Consider the following 16,271-nt stretch of genomic DNA (forward strand, 5'->3'; position numbering starts at 1 on the left):
CAGAGAAAGGTGGAAGAGACTGGATCCTGAGGTGGCTTAGCCTAGCCCTTGCCACAAGCACAGAGGACAAAGATGGGCCACACCGGGGCAGCTGGGAAGCGGGGCAGTGGTGGCATCAGGCTTTCTGGTCTGAGGTGGGCAGAGGAGCTGTCGTAGGGATAAGAGGTTTCTTTCTCTTTTGCAGGAGGCATGGGGATCTGAGCAGTGAACACAGACTTTTTCTTCCGGATGCCGCTGCCACTCCTCAAAGGGGAATCCTTTCAACACCTCCTAAGTAGAGACTCTTACTGGATATACTGAGGTATATCTATGCCCTCAGCAACATTGTTCTTCATGTTAGGGATTGAATCTAGGACCTCTATGGCTGAGCAACGTCCCCAGTACTGTTCTTTTGGTTGTTCATTTTGCTATTACTTTGTTTTTCAAACCCAGAATGTTTTATTTTGTAGCTGCTCATGGAAACCCTCAAGGTGAAGCCAGTACTACAGTGGCAGCTCTCTTGGGTTTAGGTGTCAGACCTTCAAGCATCCGCATCTGAATCCATGACAGACCATCTTTAGGAGGCTTGGTATCCCGGCCCTTTGGTGTTTGGTCTCTTAGCTTGGCTCTCCAGCTGCACTTCCTCTTGTGCTTGGCAGGGGACCTGGCCGCAGGTTGACTTCTGAAATTGGTGGGCCGCGGAAATACAGAAAATGATTGTGGTTTTTTCCGATGTTTCCCAGAAGATGTTCCTGTTCATCTTCCTGCTGCTGCTGAGTCTAGGAAGACTAGAGAAGAAGGCTTCCTGCTGTCCTGGCTTTTTCTTTCTTTTGTTTTATGTTTTAAGACAGGCTCTCACTAAATAGAACAGGCTGACTGTAACTCTTTTTGTAGCCTAGGCGAGACTTGAACTTGTCTCAGTCCCCAGATTATAGGTGCGCGCCACTGCCTGGCTCCTACTTACAATTTTGCCCAGTATTGATCATCGATGGCCTTCACAAGGAGGCCATCCCAAACTTACAGGCATGTAACATCATACATCGATTCCCCCACGGTTAAGGAGATTACAAGTCCTAAATCAGTTTCAGAGGGCCAGCTCAAGGCAGGATCGTAATTCCTCATAGGGTGCTCTGCTCCAAGCTTCCCAGCCTGGCCTGTAGCCACACCACTCAGACCTCTGCTTCACTCTTTGGTTTTGTTTGTTTGTTTGTTTTTTTCTGAGACAGAGTTTCTGTGTAGCTTGGGAGCCTGTCCTGGAACCCACTCTGTAGCCCTGAACTCACAGAGATCCACCTGCCTCTGCTTCCAGACTGCTGGGATTAAAGGCATGTGTCACCACTGCCCAGCTTTTCACCCTTACTATGTATGTAGCTGAAGCTGCCCTGAGCTCTTCCTGCCTCCATCCCCCAAGTGCTAGGTGATGGGTTTGTATCACTGTACCTATCATGCCTGGCTTGTCTGTGTGTCTGGCTCGGCTCCGTCTTGCTCTTTTAGAGAACCCCAGGATGGCCATTAGGACTTGCCCCAGTGAGCTCCGATTATTTCTTCCTCTGAAGATCCTCAGCGTAACACTTCGGCAAAAACAGCATAACACTCCTCTTTCCAAGTAATGTCACTACGGTATGTATGCTCAGGACCTTGAGGTAGGCATCTTTGGGGTCACTTCTCAGTGTGCCCGATCTCTCATTCTGTAGACTAACTCTGCGTCTTCAGGCTATGACAGAAACTGTGCCTTGAGGCCCTCCACCGAGGAAGGACTTGCTGATAAGCCTGGGAGTGTGGCTAGCAGCTGGCAACCAGCTAAGACTTCTTTGGGGTCTGTCTGAGTCACAGAAAGTGCCTAGTCAAAGGCCATGCTCTTCGGAAAACACTTGTGCCTAGAGGGCAAAAAAATCCAGTCACTTCATCCTCACAAAGGACACTTTTTTTCTTTCTCTTGGTAGATTAGAGTCATTCCCCTGCCGCAGCAAAGGTGCAGAAGTAAACCCAGTGTTTTACCTGAAAGTTGATACACAGGGCCAAGTTCATGAGGCCACCCAGGGATAAAAAGTGAAGGGACGGAGGGCGTGGCCAACCAAGACAAGGGTGTAGTCAGTAGCTCTGAGCCCAACACAGATGGCAGGGGCTGTGTGACCTCTGGGCCTTCGTGGACCTATGCTTAACCTGGGAAGCCGACCAGCCCTAGTTTCTTTCCAATTTCCCCTGGGCTGACCCCCAACAAGCTCAACAGGGAGTTGGCTCCGTACCCTGACCTGTGAAGGGAGGGGAAATGGAGCTGGGAACCTTGAAGTCCTTTCTCCTAGAACATGAATCACAACCACCACCATCATTAAACACCTCCCTGTAAACAGGACATTGTCCATCCTTCCTTTTTGTATAACTCACTATCACTGCGTGGCAGGTATCCTGCCGGGTGCTGGGTTATAGAGATGAACAAGTCTGTAAACCTTCCTGCAGGGTGCTCACAAATCATTTGAGGGGTAAACTGAAAACAATACCAACACAGAGATAGATACACCCAAACCGGTAAGATGTCCAGTCAGGGCTGCTAAGTTTCTAGGGCTTCCAAGGAGATTCTCATTCTCTCTCTCTCTCTCTCTCTCTCTCTCTCTCTCTCTCTTTCCTCTTTCTCTCCCACTCATCCACACCCCAATGTCCAAACAATAAAGTAATATACATAGGATCATATAAAGGTCATTTGGGTGTCAAAGGCAAGGCCTCATTTTATGGGATTTTAAGATAGGCCATGGGCTCTGGTCCAAAACTTGGTGTGGTAAGAAAGGACTTTGTAAGGGAGAAGAGACTTCAGGAGCGAGAGCACTGAGTCTGACACAGCAACTAGGGAGTGGAAATCTGTCTGCAGACCAGTGAAGGGTAGATAGAGGGTGGTGGTGACAGAACCAGGGGGGCAGGCAAGGGGCAGGCACAGGCGTGTCACACGGAGAATAAGATTGAAGCTGAGGTGCTTGACATGGCCTGGGTTTGAATCCCAACCCCACCTGCACCAGTTGTATCAATGTTGGATAAGTAATAATCTAATAATAGCATCCACACCATGAGCTGTTACAAGGGTCAAGTTAGACACAGTTTGCAAGACATTAGCTCTCCCCTGGCAGGTGGTTATCACTTAATAATCAGGCTAACAATAACGGAGGGCAGGGCAGCCTGCATGCGTGGCAGTTGTACTGTGGGGCTCTGTGCTTCCCCGTTGCGAAACATTTATGTTCCATTCCCAGGGTGATCGCATGGCTTCCACCAAGCAGGGACTCAGAGAGTCATGATCAGAAACCTCCCGTATCCTCTCCTTGCTGGGATCCAAACAACCAAAGTCGTCCCTCCGCCAAATTGGCAGAGTATTAACCCTGACTTGGATAACCTGGTCATAATAAGTCTGCCCGAAGACTTTAAGTGCCTTGTGACCTTGGAAAAGTGCAGAATGCCACCAACATATCACCTGCCTGTGTTCTCTGGGCTAGTTCTTCCCAGGGTTAGTAACTAAGCAGAACTATTCTCAAACACCCTGTGCTCCACATGAGTCATCCTGGGAGTTGTGGGCGAGGGTGAAGGACTGGTGGGCTCTGTTTCACCGACTCACCAGGGCTGGGTCTACCAGACTGGCCTTGCCCTGCTGTGCCCTGCCTGTTGGTTCAAGGAGGAGAGATATACTTGGAGGCTGTGGCAGTGCCAGGTTTCTTGGGGGATGTCCCAGGGAACCTGCAGCGCACGATTAGAACTCGGTAAGTGTGTATTTAGTCATAGGGGAGTCCTAGCAATGCCTGAGTCAGGAGTCTGAGATAGGAGCCGAGTTCCGGTGAGAGCCCTGAAGAGGCCCTTAGTTCTCCCCTGTGGACCGCTTCCAGGGATGTCTGCTGATTTATTCTGTAATAATAATGATTATATATATATAATGTTTTATTTATGTATAGCTCACAAAATATGAGATTGCATATCTATACTATATTGTCAACCATAAAAAGTTATGAGCATTTAAAAATATTTTATTGTTTTTTATTTTAGGTGTATAAATGTTTGCCTGTGTGTATGTCTGTGTACCATGTGTGTGTCTGATGCTCATGGAGGGCAGAAGAGGGTGTCAGGAACCCCTGGAACTGGAGCTACAGGTGGTGTGAGTAGTTGTGTGGGTGGGTACTGGGTATTGAACTCAGGTCCTCTGGAAGAGCAGCCAGTGCTCTTAACTTCTGAATCATCTCCCCAACCCCCTATTTTTTTTCCTTTTTTCTTTTCCTTTCTCCCTTTTTTTGAGACTGAATCTACATAACCCAGTATGGCCTCAAAATTGCTATGTAGTCCAAGATGATCTTGAATGTCTGAGCCTCCTGCTTCTACCTTCCAAGTGCTGGAATTACAGATGTGTGCCACCATTTCTGGTCCTATGTGGTGCTGGAGATGGAACCCAGGAGTTCCTGTGTCCTAGGCAACCACTCCACCAACTAAGCTCCACCCCTCGCGCTGAGTCCTGTACCTTTAGTATGTTTATCTATTTAAGCCTCTACGCAAATACCCTGAGCTAGGCTAAGTGTTATCTCTACTTTGAGAGAACTGTGGCTATCAGAGAAGTGTGGAAACTGTCCAACCTCTCACAGGGCCAGAATCTAGGCCTACCCACTACTGTACCAGACCAGGCAGTTCCGTCCAGAATCTACGCTGCCCTGGGTGTCGTGCTGTGTTGGGGGTGGGTGAAGAAGGAAGATAACACTTAGGAATGCCATTCCCAGACCTGTGATGTCCCTGGGGACTGTCATCTCACCCTCTCTCTTCACTTCTTGTCCACATCTGAAGCTTACCCTTGCATGAAGCGGCCACTGAACCACAATGACTCAGTTTGAGGCCTTCCCAGCCTGATGACTGTCCTCATCTAAATGCGGACCTGAATGCCTTCTGCACACTTCCCACTTGATGGATTCCCATCAGTGCCAACTCCACGAGTTTAAAACCGCTCTGCAACACTCGGTCAGCCTCCTGCATCACGGTGTTGTGTCAGGGGGTGGCATTCCCACTCAACACTTGACTGTCATCTTGCTTTGTCTGTTTTTTGAGACAAGGTTTCTCCGTGTAGCCCTGGCTGTCCTGGGACTAGCTCTGTAGACCCGACTGGTCCTGAACTCACGGAGATTCGCCTGTCTCTGCCTCTCAAATGCTAGGATTAAAGGCGTGTGCCACCACTGCCCAGCTTGAGTGTCATTATCAGTGTCTCTCTCCTCACCCATTCAGCCAATCTGTCGCCAAGTTCTGCCCATTTTCTTCCTAAACATCTTTCAAGCTCTGCCCATCTCCTCCCACACCTTCTGTCCTAGGTCAGGCTCCAACCTCCGCCTTTCAGCCTCCTTCTAGTTAACCTGTCTCCAGTCTTATCTCCCATTAACCCATCCTTATAGCCAATATGTGTATGTCCTTCCTTGTCCCAAACCTTTCAGGGGTTCCCCTTTGTCTGCAGGGGTGAAGTCCAAGTTCTTTATTTGATATGATCCTGTGACATGACCCTTACATTTTATAATCTCCTCTCAGATCGTTCCATGCCTTAAACCTTTTACTGCATAGAGCTGGGCCTAAGGTCAGCCTCAGGTAGGAGGCCTGGAGTGTCTCTTGATGTCGGTGGTAATATTTAAACAAGGAATCCTGCATATGTTGCCAGTCTGCCCTGCCTGTCTTTGCTCTGAACTCCTCTTGCAGTTTGTAGCCTATAAAGTTTGTCTAGTCTCTTCCACGGGGAACACCCTTTCCACACGTCTTCCTTCTGCAGCTTTTCTTCTAACACTCAGTGCCCAAGTGCTGCTTCCTCTCCCTACCCTAATCTGCCAACAGGAATCAGGTGCTTAAAACACATGTCTATCAGATAAACGAACTGGGAGGACAAAGTGTGACAAGCGCAACGATCTTCTACAGACGGTAAAGGGAGGAAAAGCGGGAAGAAAATAATTTCAACTACTTTCGAAAACGCCATCTGGACGGCGCTAGGACCCTGTCCGTGAACGTGTTCGTTCTCCAGCAGGGGACTCTGTGCCCGGCAGGGAAGAAAGCCGCCTACGACAGCTCTTGGGCGCCCCCTACCGCCACCGCGCGAGCGCTACATCCCTTCCAGCAACTCTCGGGGCCCGAGCCCGCCTCTCGTCTCTCATTGGCTGTCCGCTATTCTCCCGCCCATTCAGTACTCAGCCATTCAGCACCTCTTGGTGGGCGGGGCTTTTGAGAGGGGCGGGGCGTGGGCTCGGATTGGCTCGCGGAAGACGACGACGTGGCTGAAGGAGGCCGTTTTGTTTCTCAACTGAGGTTCACGCACCCCGGCTCAGGATTGGTGCTAGGCCGGGCCGGGGTCTTGGCCGGAAGCGGAAGTGGAGAAAGGATGCAGGTGTGGGGACCCGGGCTGGAAAATCTGGGGTCCGCTCTGCGACCCCTGTCCTGCCTCCTCCACTCTTCCTGTCCTCATCCGGGCGCTCTGGCCCTGCCGGGTGGCGGTTGGGCTCGGGAGACGAGCGCGCGCGAGGCACACCGCCTTCCCGCGTTCACGCCCCTGTCCCTGTCGTATTTCCCACCAGGACCATCAGCACGTGCCCATCGACATCCAGACCAGCAAGCTGCTCGGTAGGAGAGGCGCCCCCGCGCGGTCGCCTGTCGGGGGAGGCCTGCTAGTTGCCCACTGACTCCAGCAGCCAGGAGCTGGGAAAGCCCGGCTCGAGGTGCCTTACTCTGGCCCGGCCTGTTTGAGGGAACCATTTGCAAGTCTGTGCTGGCTCCTTGTTTTCTACTTCTGACATTGATAACGTAGTGTATCAAGTCCTGTTCTGTCACACAGGACAAGTGGCTGGTGTTAAAGATGGCCAATTACCAGATGGCCTGTCCATTTGGACTGCAGTCTCTCTGTTTCTAGCTTCATGCTTTTTGCATTATTTGGGGATGGGACAACCCCTCCCAACTCATTTAAAGCGTTTCAACGCCACTTTGAATTTATGGAGAGGTGGGACCTGAGACTCGGATACAGACCCTTGATGCCAGGCATGGTGGCTCATGCTGGTAACCATGACACTTGGAAGGCTGAGGCAGGAGGATTTCTGGCAGTTCTCAGACACCCTGGTTTACATAGCAGATACCAGGCTAGTCAGGAACACTTAGCAGTAATATCAGTACCCTACCTAAAAGACAAAAGCCTTCAGTCTCATCACTCAGGAGGCAGAGACCAGTCCACATAGCAAACTCTAGGACAGCTGGGACTGCACGGACAGACCCTGAAGACCAGAAGACCTTTTAGTGGCCAGGCCGTCTCTGTACCTTGTTTTGTTCCTTGTTCTGTCACTTCTAGACAAGTGCACAGCTCCAAACACTTTTTTCAGATTCCTCAGCCCAGTGTTAATCATGTCCCCAAGAGGGTGACACTGTGAAGCTTGAGACACTTGACCAGTTGACGGATTTGTCAACGAGACCACCTTTGTAAATTTACCGCAGTGAGAGGGGCCACTCAGTCCTGTGATGGGCACCAGTGAGGCTTCTGCTTCACCTCCTGAGTGCTGGGGTTACAGACAGTAGCCACCGTGTATTCATAGTGTGTGAACACCCTGTGTGCCCACCCAGTCATGGAAGAACCGGTGGCACACTGGTCACGGAGGGCACACCGGTCACTGAGCACTTGCCCCATACAAAGTGCCATTTATACGTGTCTTTTTTTTTTTTTTTTTTAAAGACAGGGTTTCTTTGTGTAGCCCTGACTGTCTTGGATCTCGCTCTGTAGCCCAGGCTAGCCTCGAACTCACAGAGATCCACCTGCCTCTGCCTCCCAAGTGCTGAGATTAAAGGCGTGCGCCACCACTGCTCGGCAATAAAAAATATTTTAAAGGCTGGAGAGATGGCTCAGATTGACTGCTCTTCCAGAGGTCCTGAGTTCGAATCGCAGCAACCACATGGTGGCTCACAGCCATCTGTAGTGAGGTCTGGTGCCCTCTTCTAGTCTGCAGCATACATGCAGACAGACCGTTGTGTATATAGCAAATAAACAGTCTTTAAAAAATACATTTTAAGTAAACTTGATAATTAGACCTCAGGACCATCTAACTATAACACCTTAGTTCTTAAGAAATGAGCATGGCTTTTGGGCTTCAAAACCGGGTTAGTTACACTGGCAGTCATGTGGCAGAGTGGCCCTTCAGTATTAAGAAGAGACCAGCAGCTAGACCAGGTGGTGGTGGAGCATGCCTTAATCCCAGCACTGGAGAGGCAGAGGCAGACTTTCTGTGAGTTCAAGGGCAGTGTGGTCTACTTAGTGAGTTCCCGGACAGCTGGGGCTCTATACAAAAAGCTCATCGACTCGCATCCTCCAGTCCTTGGGGCGCTGTAGGTGTGAGGGGCTTTGCAGTTGTTCCTCCATCCGGTAGTTGGCATAGCCTCCTTGTGTTTTCCATTGTCGCGGTTAATCCCAGCCCCGAGGAAGTGGAAGTTGAGCAACACCCTCTGTCAACAAGAAAGATATAATTACCCACAGAAGCAAAATATTATGGAGAATTTAGAATGGTCAAAAGTGGTACTTTCATGTCAGGACCAATTTAAAGGTTTTCTTTATCCCGGTGTTGAGGCAGTTGCTCTGTAAAACCCACACTGGGGATAAAGTCGGGGCGCCGGAGCTTGTTTAGCCCAAGCACCTCTCTGAGTCCGTCTGCCTTTTCATCTTCCCATTTCTCTGTGGTTGGTACCTTAGCCAGTGCAACAACAGCTGCTGTTTGCTATCCAGTGTGGGACGCTTGAACTAGTGGATTCCCGATGGGGGGTTGGGGACGGGGCGGGCTGTGGCCACTGGCTGATTCTCACGCAGATTGGCTAGTGGACAGACGACACTGCAACCTGAAATGGCAAAGTCTGGTGCTGACCATCCGGGAGAAGATCAACACGGCCATCCAGGACATGCCAGAGAGCCAAGAGATTGCCCAGCTGCTCTCTGGATCCTGTGAGTCATCTGCAGCCATGTTCCTGGAGTCCCTTCCTTTCAGGAGTCCTGTGTGTCTACCCAGCCATTCCCTTGTTGAGCTACCAGGGCTGACCCCCAAGAGAGAGGTTTTTTCCCTGATTTGTAGATGCTGGTTTCTTCCATGCTAAAATAAGTGGGTCAGCCACCTGCAGTAGCCAGAGGAAGAGAGGAAGGATGGTAGAATTCTGAAAGTCCCCATTCTTGCTTTCTAGACATTCATTACTTCCATTGCCTAAGAATAGTGGACCTTCTTAAAGGTACCGAGGCCTCCACCAAAAATATCTTTGGCCGGTACTCTTCACAGCGGATGAAGGTAAGCGTGGTAGAGGACTGGTAATGTGCAGTTCGGGACATCCAGTCCACAACCCCTCTAGGCTCACGGATGAGCAAGTTGGAATGCCTGCATAGTATACTTCCTGATCTATCTTTGTCCCTAGAATTTATACCAAAGTAGGCCGGGCGGTGGTGACGCACACCTTCATTTGCAGCACTCGGGAGTCAGAGGCAGGCGAATCCCTGTGAGTTCGAGGCCAGCCTGGTCTGCAAGAGCTAGTTCCAGGACAGCTAGGACTGTTACACAGGAAAACCCTGTCTCGAAAAAACAAACAAACAAACAAAACAGTATATACCAAAGTAGACCTGTCCCCTGAGCTTACATGTCCTGACCTTTGGCCTTTCAGAATCACTGTTAGGAATCATAGTCCCAGAATCATGTGGGTGGTCCTGTCCCCTGGGCTTCCATGACCCTTCACTGTTAGGCTCATAGTCCCAGAATCACGTGGGTGGTCCAGCCAGCATTAAAGCTGGAGGAAGGTGAGGAGTTTGTGCTTGGTACGAAGCCTGGGACAGCCTCCTCTGCGGGGATTGGCTGTGAGGAGCTGCTGAGTACTCTTCTGACTCATCCCCTCTCTGCTGTTCTCAGGATTGGCAGGAGATCATAGGCCTGTATGAGAAGGACAACACCTACTTAGGTAAAGTGGCCCGAGCATCCACAGGGAAGCCCACTCCTGGGATTCTGAAGTACCAAGCTTACGGGGAACCTAATGGAAATGGAGTGCAGTACAGGCGCTGCCTGCGGTAGCTGTGAGGAGCAGCTCCTCAAGTGCCGGGATATGATCAGGGTATGACCAGGCAGGAAGGGGACACGTGTATGCTCAGCCGAGCAGGTGTCTGGCCTGTCTGTCTTCCTTGGGGAGGAGCGTGTACTGCCCCGCTCCCTCTGCACTCCTTCCACAGTAGGCAGAAGAGCTGCTGTTCACCCTGGAGGCCATGTTAGGAGCCTGAGAGAACAGCTAATGACTGGTTGTAGTTTGGGCTGTGACTCTGAATAGTAAATAATTGTGATAAGTAATATATGCCAAGCACCTAAGTGCAAAGGGTTCTGGTTGGTGTTTTATATGGATCCTCATGGTAAACACTGTGGTCCCTGTTTGGGAGCTGAGGGTGGAAGAGAGGGTACGTAACTTGTCTCAGGTCCCAGAGCTAGGCATGAAGAAGTAGAGAAGCCAGCCCCCCTTCACCATGCTGTGGTGTCTGTACCTCAGGGCACGGGTGTCCTACAGTAAACTTCCTGGGCCCTCCTCAGTGGAACTTTCTAGCCTCCTGGTTCGGAATGTCAACTATGAGATCCCCTCGCTGAAGAAGCAGATTGCCAAGTGCCAGCAGCTGCAGCAAGAATACAGCCGCAAGGAGGAAGAGGGCCAGGCTGGGGCTGCTGAGATGCGTGAGCAGTTCTACCACTCGTGCAAACAGTACGGCATCACGGTGAGTGGGTGCGCCATCACCGTGGGAGAGTCTCTGGGCCCGGCAGCTCGTGTGCAGCTGGCAGGCTTCCCTCTGTGGACTATGCCCATCCCGGATCACTGGCTCACCTTCCTGCAGCCTTTTAATGTTTTCTTTGACTGGATGATTCCCACCTCCCACTGGGTGTAACCTAACCCTTTCCCTCTCTCAATGCTAGGGCGACAATGTCCGGAGAGAGCTCCTGGCCCTGGTGAAGGACCTGCCGAGTCAGCTGGCTGAGATAGGAGCAGGAGCTCAGGCCCTGGGGGAGGCCATCGACCTGTACCAGGCCTGTGTGGAGTTTGTGTGTGACAGGTAAGGAGGATTTCCTGTGCCTGAGCCGGGGTTACTTTCCCTGGTCCCTCTTCTCTTCTCCACTCAGATTGTTCCCACATAACATGTCAGCTGTGTCCCAAGGGAGCGGTGCACAATGTACCCCTTGGACCATGTGGCGCAGGATGGAGCCTGTGCCTGCTTCCCAAGTGCTCGTGGGAGGAAGACTCAGTTAACATGTTCTGTTGAAGCCCCACAGAGCAGGTGTTGCCCATGCTGCGCTACGTGAAGGAGCACGGGAACTCAACAGTGTATGAATGGAGGACAGGGACAGAGCCCTCTGTAGTGGAGCGGCCACAACTGGAGGAACCTCCTGAGCAGGTGCAAGAAGATGAGGTAAGACAGGCCCTGGGAGGTGCTGAGTGGGGACTGCTTCCCATCCACACACAGCCCTGACCAGAATTCCCTCAGTGAACCATGAGGGAAGCCGTGTAGTGTGACTTAGGAGGACCCAAAAGGCCCTTTATTTTCCTGGCTTTCTTGAGACCAGAGTACAGACAAATGCTAAAATCCTCAGCGCACTGGCTCAAGTTGACCTGGGGAGTCCTTCAGTGAAACAGCCCTTTCTTTTTTGTTTTGTTTTTGTTTTTTCTAGACAGGGTTTCTCTGTTGTTTTGGAGCCTGTCCTGGAACTAGCTCTTACAGACTATGCTGGCCTCAAAATCACAGAGATCCGCCTGCCTCTGTCTCCCGAGTGCTGGGATTAAAGGCGTGCGCCACCACCACCCAGCTCAAAACAGCCCTTTCTTGTGGGAGCTTGGAGGCTTTGCGGTTATCTGTGTGACTTTCCACATGGCTCTGAGTCCCACGGAAAGGCCAACTGCTCTCCCTTTCTTCACCTCCTGTTTGCACTGACATCATTTTGCTCTTTAGATCGACTGGGGCGACTTTGGAGTGAAGACTGTTTCTGACTCTGGCATCTCTGCCGAGACCCCTGGAATTGACTGGGGCATCTCCCTGGAATCGGAGTCAAAGGTTAGGTCTGTCTCTGAGTGCTCCTGCTTCAGCCATGGAAAAGATCTGTGTATGTGATGGTTCACGGGTCTAAGGCCAGGTGCTTCCTGAGCCGGGCAGAGTTACAAAAGTGGGGTGTCAGTTTAGAACTCTTTTCTCCTGGAGTTTGGGGTGTACGACTGCAAACAGACAATGACCTCACCACACAGGAAGGAGGGTGGCATCATCAAAGCCCACATCACCACACTTGCCCCTGCACAGCACAGTGGCCCTTGCTCCACTGAGGGTCCAGTCACTGCACTTCCCAGGGGCTTTGTTCTGGCTCCCTGGGCTAGGGAACCAGTTCCAACATTGCTGAGTGTTTGCTGTCCATCCAGGATGCTGGGGGTGACGGGATAGACTGGGGCGATGACACCGTTGCTGCAGAGATCACTGTGCTGGAGACAGGAACGGAGGGTGAGTGCCCCGGCCCTGCTGCCCTGAAGAGTGCAGAAGCAGTTCAGGGTCATCCTTGAGCACTGAGTTTGGACAGCCTGAGCTATGTGAGATCCTGTCCCTAAAAATAAAATCAATCTTGATGAAGACGTGAATGGAAGTGGGTACAGAGGGGTGGCTAAGTAAAGTCTAGAAACTGAGCTCCTTTCTCTGGTTTGGATTTGTTCTGTCTTGTGTTTGGTTTTTTGAGACAGAGTATCGCTGTGTAGCACTGGCTTATCTGCAACTCTCTGTAGACCTGGCTGGCTTCAAACTCAAAGAGATCTGCTTGCTTCTGCCTCCCCAGTGCTAGGATTAAAGACGTGCGCCCCCATGTCCCTCCCACCAACTCTGATCTATTTTAGAGACTAAATGTAGGCTAGTCATTTTGGTATTTAGGAGTTGTTGGGCTCTGGGTCCGACATGACCCCCACCCCTCCCAAGTCTGCAGAGATGCTGTAGCAGCCATTTGTGTCACTAGAGGGCAGTGCAGGACGACACTTTACCTCCTCTTGCCACCTCTAGGTCTGCGTGGGATTTGCAGACGAAACCCATGAAAAAGGATAGCTTCCCCCCCTTGGATGAGGCTGAGAGGGGGCTTTAGTGAAGTGAATCTGTGTCCATAGTGACATAGTCTTCCTTCCCTAGTTCTTAGATCCATCCTCACGTCTCTGCATCTCTCTCACAGCTCCGGAGGGCGTTGCTAGGGGCTCAGATGCTCTGACTCTTCTTGAATACCCTGAGACCCGGAATCAGTTCATTGATGAGCTGATGGAGGTACTGTCTTCTGGAAGGCGGTGGGGTGACCAGATTCTGACACAGGTGACATCACTTCTAATCCCTTCCTGCTATGTGAAGGGCACTGACTAATTTCAGCACCCTAGAGCAGAGCCTTACAAGTTAGGATCCTACCATCACCACCACCTCCCTTGTATTTACGATTCATCTCCAAAGTACCTGCACATCTTGGGCAATAGCAATGGAGCAGTGTCATTCAGAGGTCTGGCCTCTGTGGTGCTTATAGTCCAGCAGGAAGAGCAGATAAGGAGCGAGATGAGTGCCCTACATCAGATGGTACTGGGTGCCACAGATCATCAGGAAGCAAGGGGGCTCTAATGTAGCTCAGTGGCAGAGTGTCTGCCTAGCGTTTAGGAAGCTCTGGGTTCAGTTCTCAGCATCACACACACCGCGTGTAGTAGTTACTCCTGCAGTCCAGCTGCACTTCAGCACTTAGGAGGTCGGGACAGGAGGGTCGGAACTCCAGGGCCATCCTCAGCTACATGGCAAGCCTCCTGGAAATTCTGTGCCTGTCTGGTTTTTTCCCCTTTTCTCCTTTTTAGCCACAAGGGGACAAGGGGACCAAAGATGTCCAGTTTTCATAACATAGTGAGATAGGTTTTTCTCTTTAAAATTTGTATTTATCTACTTGGTGCACACAGGCACAGCACAGTAGAGGTCTATGGACAACTGGATTTCATCCTTGTGGCGTCTCACCTTTCACCTGAGGACAAACTCAGGTTGTCAGGCTTGGTGTCAGGCTATCTACCCAGCCCGAGATTAACTTACTCATAATGACTACATGTTAGAGATATGGCTGCTGCTCTCATTCTTTCTAGACTTTTCCTGATCCAGAGTTTCTTAAGCATGATTCCCACTCCACTCTCACTCCTTTCATACAGAGAAAATTGATACCTGCCCTGGGAGCTTCCGTTGTGTGACCTAAGGCTGGGAGGAAGGATGGAGAGCTAGGGCTAAGCAGACACAGGTTGCTGTGGGGGCTGGAGCAACAGTAGGGGCTGCTGCCGACTCCCATGCTGTAGACGCGGGTTCCCAGCAATGGTGGAACAGCCTGTCTCCTCCAGAGTCTGGCTCTTCCTGTTGGAGGGCTCAGCTTCTGAATCTTTCTCTTGCTTCGAACCAATTCCTTTTCCCTCCTCAGCTAGAGATCTTCTTGTCCCAGAGAGCGGTGGAGATGAGTGAGGAGGCCGACATCCTGTCAGTGAGCCAGTTTCAGCTGGCTCCTGCCATCCTTCAGGGCCAGACCAAAGAGAAGATGCTCAGCCTGGTCTCCACACTGCAGGATCTGATTGGCCGGCTCACTAGTCTCCGAATGCAGCATTTGTTTATGATTCTGGCCTCTCCAAGGTTGGCTTTCCTAATTTTGTGTTTCTCCATGTTGAACGGAGCTCTGCCCTTGTCCTCTTCCTCTTCCATGTCTCTCCCTTCCTGTGTACTTGGTTTTCTTCTGGGAATAGGGCGTCTCTTTGGGACAGGATAGGGTCAATTAATGTCTACAGACAGGATCTGCTTCCCAAGTAGGTGGGAATCTGGACTGTTTTATATTCCTTACCAAAAAAAGGATTAAAGGATGTGAGGGGAGAGGAGGCCAGCTCAGGTATTGGTTTCCCAAGCCTCACCTGGGCCAGGCAGCCTCACAGGGTGCCCTGCGCAGGTATGTGGACCGAGTGACGGAGTTCCTTCAGCAGAAGCTGAAGCAGTCGCAGCTGTTGGCTTTGAAGAAAGAGCTGATGGTGGAGAAGCAGCAGGAGGCGCTTCAGGAGCAGGCCGCTCTGGAACCCAAGCTGGACCTGCTGCTGGAGAAGAGCAGAGAGCTGCAGAAGCTGGTGAGAGACACGCCAGGAGCTTGCCCCACCCCGGGGGAGGACACCCCAGCTTCCACAACCTGAGGCCCTGCGCCTGCTTGTCTGCTCCCTGCCCACTCTGCTCTCTGTCTCTCAGATTGAAGCTGATATCTCCAAGAGGTACGGTGGCCGTCCTGTAAACCTGATGGGAACCTCTCTGTGATGCGCTCCCTCCGTATCTTCTGCTTCCCAGCCTCCAGGTGGAGGTGGGACAGCCCAGGCTGGTGTTACTGGGCCTCGTCAGCAAGAAGTCAGGCAGACCTGGGGACAGCCATAAGCAGAAAGTGTCACCGGAATGGTGACACTGGCGTTCACTAAGCTTTCTGCCAGAGTTGTCTTGAGTGGTTCTGTGACCTGTGACTCTGTAGCCTGTCAACCGAAGCCACAACTTCTCCTTTTAGTTCTCAAGTAAGGCTTAATAAAAAAGGAAGAAACTTGACTGCTGGCGGTCACTTACACCTCTCCCTGCCTGCTCGCAGTTGAAGCTGGGCACATGTTTTCCTGGATTCTTGATCCAGAAGGTCTTCAGCGACTGTAGAGCCCCAGATTAGAGACTTTTCCTTGCTTCCTGTGGTAGCAGAATCCATAAGTATTTACAGATGGTTCAGCAAGGGGCTTTGGGGTGGCCAGTGCAACCTTCCCCATGTTCTAGCCAGGCTCATGCTGCCCCCACCCCAGCCAGCGGCCCAGGGAGAGCAGTCAGTCAGCCCTATTGGAACCAGCAAAGTTGTATTTTCCTCTTAATCACAGCTTCCCTTCTAGGTAGAGGGGAGATGTGGTTTGGGGAGGCAGGGTCTGATAAACAAGGTGGAGACAGGAGTTGTCACCTTCCCTAGCTGCCTGTCCACTTCCTGCCCATAACTGCCTGCTCTGGGATTGGGTAGAGCCCACCCCAGGACAGCACCCTTCTTCCAAGCCACCTACCCATCCCTGTTTCCCAGGAAGGATAGGGGCTGGGGGTGGCCAGCAATTCGATTTTAATTTCATAGCAGAGCAGTTGATTCATGGCTCTTTGTCGCTGGCGTTGACTCCCGTAATGACTTTCCATCAAAATGAAAAGTGGAGTGACACCGCTCATTATTCCTGCTGCTTGTTATCTCAGTTCTGGGGAGGGCTGCCCCTCCCTGCTGCCTTTCAGC

General features: G+C 51.4%; 1 protein-coding gene across 2 annotated transcripts; it reads left to right on the top strand.

Moving 5' to 3' along the window:
* The first annotated feature begins 3,999 nt into the window (after positions 1–3,999).
* On the top strand, positions 4,000–15,571 carry Cdk5rap3 (CDK5 regulatory subunit associated protein 3). Of its 2 annotated transcripts, none has more exons than XM_085695708.2 (14): positions 4,000–4,105; positions 6,534–6,579; positions 8,795–8,926; positions 9,160–9,260; positions 9,870–9,918; positions 10,533–10,711; positions 10,908–11,044; positions 11,254–11,398; positions 11,936–12,037; positions 12,394–12,472; positions 13,179–13,267; positions 14,430–14,635; positions 14,943–15,114; positions 15,230–15,571. In XM_085695708.2, exons 1-14 carry the CDS (start codon positions 4,034–4,036, stop codon positions 15,293–15,295), a joined length of 1,575 nt encoding a protein of 524 aa, XP_085551834.2. In that variant the 5' UTR covers positions 4,000–4,033; the 3' UTR covers positions 15,296–15,571. The 2 variants fall into 2 exon arrangements, with proteins under 2 accessions (XP_085551834.2, XP_048306858.3); XM_048450901.3 differs by lacking the exon at positions 4,000–4,105 and adding an exon at positions 5,920–6,346.
* The last annotated feature ends 700 nt before the right edge of the window (positions 15,572–16,271 follow it).

This window comes from Myodes glareolus, chromosome 9, assembly GCF_982192425.1.
Source record: "Myodes glareolus chromosome 9, mMyoGla1.1, whole genome shotgun sequence".
Lineage (NCBI taxonomy): Eukaryota > Metazoa > Chordata > Mammalia > Rodentia > Cricetidae > Myodes > Myodes glareolus.

Excerpts from the sequence above, each read along its gene's own strand:
- Cdk5rap3 (XM_085695708.2), top strand. The coding sequence starts at position 4,034 with ATGTGTGTGTCTGATGCTCATGGAGGGCAGAAGAGGGTGTCAGGAACC. Across the intron at positions 11,045-11,253 it reads GTGGAGTTTGTGTGTGACAG|CCCCACAGAGCAGGTGTTGC; the intron begins GTAAGGAGGATT and ends GTTCTGTTGAAG. Across the intron at positions 12,038-12,393 it reads CCCTGGAATCGGAGTCAAAG|GATGCTGGGGGTGACGGGAT; the intron begins GTTAGGTCTGTC and ends CTGTCCATCCAG.